Genomic DNA, 6,638 nt, shown 5'->3' on the forward strand with positions numbered 1-6,638 from the left:
AAAAAAAGAAAAGAAAAAGAAAAAGGAAAAAAATATAGTAAATCTCAACAGAAGGATGTGGTCAGAAGATGAATGAATGTATGAATGAACGAACGAACGAATGAATTTATGAATGAGAAAGTGTTCCAAGAAAAACAAAAACATATATATATATATATATACACATATATAGGTCATTCGATTGTAATTTGAGTGATGGTAGGTTTGAAAAATGAACAAAGGGAAAAAAGCCCATAGTATTTCGAGACACCCTTTATATCGAAGTCTCTGAAACATCTTCCTGTTAGGAATAGCTTCTGTAAGTTTCTGACAATTAGGTGAATCCTGGCTAGAATGGAGGGTAGTAAAAGTAGGCTGAGTTGCGTCTGGGGAGAGAGTGAGAAAGAGAGAGAGAGAAAGAGAGAGAGAGAGAGAGAGTTGGACAACAGGTGGCCGAATCAACTCGACTTTCCGTGCTCGGCTTTTAATCCTCTCTTTCTTCCTCATTCTCCTCCTCTTCCTCTTCTTTCTCTTCTTTCTCTTCTTCCTCTTCTTCTTCTTCTTCGTTTTTCATTCTTTTTTTTTTTTTCATCTTTACTTCACTCTTCTTCGATCTCATCCTCGATAAAAAATCTAGAAAGGACAACTGTTTTTATTGTACATACGTATGTTGATCATGTAAATAATTAAATTAGATTTAGAATGTTTCCTTTGAAATTTCTTACATTTTCGAAAGATGTTCCCTCTGATATTCGATATTACACTGTTCGATCGTTATATGTTCGATATTATATTATAGGATTTCGTATCATTATCGTAACTTTGTTGATATAATTTTATTATAACGATTATATTATGTCGCTGGTTAATGAAAATGTTTCAAATTTTCAATGAACTTACTTGTTTTAGAAAATAGAACATTAGTCTGTAGTAAATATAAAAAGAAATGACATCGTTCTAATGACATCGTATTATACAACGACCCGATTAATTATTGAATTTTAATAATAAATCAAAATTGTATTCGTCGCAATCGTAAATCGAAATATAGAATACTTCAAACGAATAAGAAACATCTGTTATAATAAAACGTTCGTTACGTAGAAAATTGTTACAAAAAAGGTTCGTATACTTTCGCGTGGAGATTGCAATCTTGCAAAATAAAATTCATAGAATACGTATACCAACATATATCTAATATATGTTGTATATGTATATATATATATATATACACACACATATACATATATATATGTGTGTGTGTGTATATATATTCAAGGCCAAAGGAAGGAACAAAAGCGGTTTCACAGCGTCAGCTGCGTGTATTGAATGCAAGAGAGACCGTGATTCTTCAGGTATTATGCAATATACCAGTGTCCATTTAAGGTTCGCTGATACACATCGTTCAATTGACATTGACTGTGCCGTGTCGTTAAACTGACCGATCGAATAGCATTATCCGTGTACTACTACAGACTTGTATTATTATTATTATTTTTTTTTTTTTTATCTGATCGACGATAGAAAATAAAACATATCTTCGATTGAATGATCTGATGTAATATACCCACACAAACATACACATACAAATATATTTATATACGTACTATTTGCATTCGCATAGTTTACCAATATCAGCTTATTTGTTTAATCTCGTCGATGTGTTACGTTATTGTATTCGACGATTACGAAACGTATTTTTGAATGAAACCCATAATTAAAATTGTTAATTGCTTATCGCTGTTGTCAAACGGAGAGAAAAGAAGATGACGATGATAATAATATGAAGTATAGAATGAAATTCTTCTTTTTCGTTTTTCTTTCTTTCTATTTTTTTGCGTATAAATTAATTAATCACAATTTTATGATCCAACTCCACTTTAATGGGTAATACGATAATACATACATACATCCATTCAGTCATTTATTTGACAAGCGTTAATTGTTATTCGGACGGACGAAGACGTATCCGAGTTAAATGAAATAAATAAAAATCGCATTTTCATACTTTCGCGTGAAATACTTTTTTCTTGCGAATTTTGTTGACCCAGAAAATTCTTCGCTTCTTTTTTTTTTTTTCTTTCTTTCGATTCGAACTGTCGGACTTCCATCTCTTTTTTTCTTTTTCTTTCTTTTTTTTTTTTTTTTTTTTTTTTCTTGATGAACGAGAAATACCGAAAAATGCCGGATAACGATTTAGGTCAAAGTCGATAAAACGAAAAAAAAAAGAGAGAGAGAGAGAGAGATTAGCGTGAACGTACGAATTTTCTTACGAAAAACTTTCTTCTTACGCAGGACGTATTATAAGTTTACCACTTAACATTCTACGAGGTAAAGTTAGTCATAGCTAACCGCGATTACGCGGTTCGTACGCAAGAAATAGGGTACATATGTATTTATGTATGTATGTATGTATGTATATATGTATGTAGGCGCATCATCTGGTTCTTTCGCCAATTCAGATTTCACTATACTCCCACAATTCGTCTCAACATTTTCGTAATATCCGGTTCTCTTAGTTGCTACATACATCGAGAATAAAAATAATATAAAGATTTCTTCAGCATATAAACGACGAAATTCGTCGATATATAATTACATAGGTATATCTAATTCGTTATTACCGTATGAAAAACTGACATCATTAGACTCTTTCAATGTCACCAAATAAAATAATTCACCTGAGAAATACGTATGCATCTACGTACATATATACATATACATATACATATATATATATATATTCCTTTAAATCGTTATGCTAATAAAATTATTATTTTATGTTTCAGGTGAGTACCCAGTCCTAAGAGCTATAATCAACGAGTAACTAACACTTTAAGGTAATTAAAAAAAAAAACACACACACACAAAAAAAGAAAAAACAATCCAATCTAAACATAAATATAAAAAAAAAAAAAAAAAAAAATACCAAGATTCATAGAAAAATTAGTCACACCGTTGGACGGTATGCGGAATGATTGTTTTAATCAGAACTTTCGAATGAAAACTATGAGGGATTAAAATTGGGTGGGAGATGGGTTGTACCCGACAAAATCATTCACCACGAATCATTCTAATTTCATGCTTGTACACCATGTGATCTTTGAATTATCACATAGCTATCTATCTACTACATATCTACCTATCTACCTAGCTAAGTACACCTGTTATTCCCGATCTCAGCAGGTCGGCAAATTCAAAGATGGAAGAAGAAAGAGAGAAAGACTGAGACAGATAGATAGATAGCTACGTAGATAGATAGACAGAGAAACGGACAGAGAGACAGATAGACAGACAGACAGACAGACAGATAGATAGATAGATAGATAGATAGATAGATAGATAGATAGATAGATGGATGGATGGATAGAGAAATAAGAAAAAAAGTAGAGAAAGAGAGAGAGATAGATAGAGAATAGAAGAGCCTTGATGCGTGGCGGAGGCCTCGCGATGTTCAACGAAGCTTCACTCGACTCTGTAATCATGTCCGGTTTCCTCGGTATCGCTTGTAATGCTCGGCAACGCTTTTAAAGAGACACCGGTACACGTTCGTTTACGAGACCGAGTGACACGCGAATAAATTGCGATATCTCCACCAAGATAAACTTGTTTTAAGACGGACGGAATAAGATAGAAAGAGAAAGAAAATAAAATCTAACCTGGCACCTTTCGTCCGTGTATACATGCGTACGTTCGTGCGTGCGTGCGTACGTCTGTCCGTCTCTCTGTTTCTCCTTTAAATTTCAAGGACGTCGATATATTTCGTTCTTTTGTTAAATCTATTATTAAGAAAAATGGCGCAAGAACGACGACGAGCTCAAGAGAGAAAGAGAGAGAGAGAGAGAGAGAGAGAGAGAGAGAGAGAGAGAGGTTAGAAGATATAAATATTTTGAAAATCATCGATTCCGATCATCTATTGTAGATTACGAACTGAAACAATGTGTGTGTTTGTGTGTGTGTATTTGTGTACGTTATTTGTTATATAATATCAGATAGGATCTTCTCGATCGATCACATATTAGTAGTACCATTAAATAGAAACACGATCTTTTCTAAAAGTAAACAAATAAAAAAATAAAAATCGTGTTAGGTATATATGTAAGTCACCGTTAGAGGAGGAAGCTTTTGATCTACGTAATTTTACTTTATTCGATCGGTTACTTATTTACGTTGTTACTAACGAACTTATTGATCTCGATAATTCCTCGATCGTGAATCACTGCCAATCGCATCGAATGATCATCATGAAAGATGTTCCTTGTTACGTTGTTAACAACACTGGGAAACGATATTACAGCATTGGAACAATCGATTCCATTCTTCCTTGTCCTTTTCTAACTTTTCTAAAAATGATTTTCTTCGATGATTTAACATACACGATCTGTATCTCTCTCTCTGTGTGTGTGTGTGTGTGTGTGTGTGTGTGTGTGTGTGTACGTGTACGTGTATGCGTTCGTCCTTCTCTTCTCTTTTTACTAATACCAATGTTAATGTTAATGTAACTAATAATACTAATGCTATTTCATACGTCTGATTCTCTCTGAAAGAGGAAGGAAAAGTCCTTCCACGTGGAACGTAAGTACGTAAAAAGAGGTGCGGTTAGTTTTACACTATTACCACACTACTACTCTACTGTCTACTAATACCACTGATACTAAGTAATAGTCAGTCGAGATCCGTTCAAGGTCAGGCGGTATGTCGCCGACAATACACGTGCGTCTTGTTCGACTCTCTTCGAACTTTTTGTCTCACGTTTATTTCTTATTTCTTATTAAAAATGTATCTATTCTTAATTTGAACAGTTTTTTCGAATTAGTCATCGTCGTCGTCGTCGTCGTCGTCGTCGTCGTCGTCATCGTCATCGTCATCAATTCTTTTTTCTGACTGATTATTTAAATTCGCTTAGTTTTTTTTTTTTTTTTTTTGTTTTATTATTCTTTTCTTTTTATCTCGTACGATATATAAAATAAATCGATTGGAAAGTCGATCGAAATAGTTTATAAAGCATAACCGAATCAAGAATTATTTCGTACGATTTAACTGCGAAGGAGCTAAAAACTTTAACGAAACTGAACGTTTCTAACGTCGATCAAATTATTAATAATACGATTCGAATTGGCACGTGTGTAATAGCGAACGAAATAATAGGTGACATGATTTAACGAAGAATCTATAAATACGAAGATGTATATATTCTTCTAACATCGATCGAATTATTAATATTATTTCAATCGCCACTTGATATAGAATCGAGAATCGAACGATAATTGACGTGATTTATCGAAGATTCTGAAAGAAAAAAAAAAAAGAAAAAAAAGAAGAAAAAAAGAAATGATAGTATACCGTGATATATAATGCTTATAATGTCGATCAAATTATTAATAGGATCCATAATAGTCACTTTTGTAATGTAATCGCTAACGATTTATAATAGTTGACACGATTTAACGAAGAATCTAATATTATCGTTGATCTAACGTCGATCTAACGATGGATTATTCGCGATAGAATTGACACAGCTTCGAATTGGAAATAATAGAAACATCGAGATGTAGAGGGTAGCATCGTGAGAGTTCCAAAAAAAATTAAAAAAAAAAAAAAAAAAAAAAAAAAAAAAAAAAAAAAAAAAAAAAAAAAAAAAAAGAAGAAGAAAGAAAAAGAAGTAGACGAAGAAACAGAAAAAGAAGAAAGAAACGTTTTAGAAAGTTCTGATTGGATTTTCGTTGCCACTATATTAAAAAAAAAAAAAAAAAAAAAAGATCCATGAATCGGAATATACCCCATGAACGTTGTCGGGCCAAGGCCATATGCCGAGGACAGACGATAGGAAAAGGAGACCATTGACGAGAGAAGACGATAGTAATGATGGTAGTAGTAGTATTTGTAATAGTAGTAGTAGTAGTGATGGGATGGATGGTGGTGGTAGTAGGAAGGAAAGTTGCAGCTGTTCTCGTTTCAATGTGGCGCGTGCGCCTGATTTAACTGAAATCCTGATGCACGTTGGTAAGAAGAAGAAAGAGAAGAAGAAAGAGAAGAAGAAAAAGAAGAAGAAAAAAAAGAAAGAAGAAAAATAAGAGACAGGAAGAGAAGAGAGAAAGAAATAAATAAAGAAAGAGAGAAAGAGAGAAAAGATTTCGTTCGTATGTAGGTCGAAATGTTGAGACCCTCTAACACCTGATTCAACTCCAACAACCCACCTATAAAACTGACCAACGTTTAGGGTTCAAGTTCACCAGTTCCCATCCTACAACTAGGTTCATATAGCTGACGACCCGTTGCTTCTAGTAGATAATATGCTCGGTGGTAGTGATGATTCGTTAGTAGTGGTAGTGGTTGTTTGTAGTCGTGGTTATATATTCGTTAGGTATCTTACTCTCTCTCTCTCTCTCTTTCTCTTTCTCTTAATTTCGAAGGGAACAACCGAAAGTGCTATTTTCGGGTGAGGTCGACTCGTGGTAGGGTCAGTCACGCGTTCCACGTAACCTTTTTCCCTCTTTTTTTTTTTTTTCTCTTACCGTCTGTTTTTTTTCTCCCTACGTTATTTCTTTCGTTCTTTCTTTTCGTACCATCAGCATCACCATCGTCATTAACATCATCCAACCTATCTAATCGCAATTATTTAATTTTCTTTTTTTTTTTTCTCTTTTTTTTTTTTTTTT

At 33.5% G+C, this 6,638-nt stretch overlaps 1 protein-coding gene across 1 annotated transcript in view; it reads left to right on the forward strand.

Moving 5' to 3' along the window:
• The window catches only part of LOC122630671 (period circadian protein), a 49,317-nt gene extending 46,458 nt beyond the window's left edge, over positions 1-2,859 (forward strand). The window contains exon 2 of the mRNA XM_043815438.1: positions 2,769-2,859. Coding sequence (XP_043671373.1) covers positions 2,769-2,806 — 38 coding nt within the window. The 3' untranslated portion in view covers positions 2,807-2,859. The remainder of the gene's footprint in view (positions 1-2,768) is intronic.
• Positions 2,860-6,638: the final 3,779 nt, after the last annotated feature.

The sequence above is a fragment of the Vespula pensylvanica genome, chromosome 7 (genome assembly GCF_014466175.1).
Source record: "Vespula pensylvanica isolate Volc-1 chromosome 7, ASM1446617v1, whole genome shotgun sequence".
NCBI lineage: Eukaryota > Metazoa > Arthropoda > Insecta > Hymenoptera > Vespidae > Vespula > Vespula pensylvanica.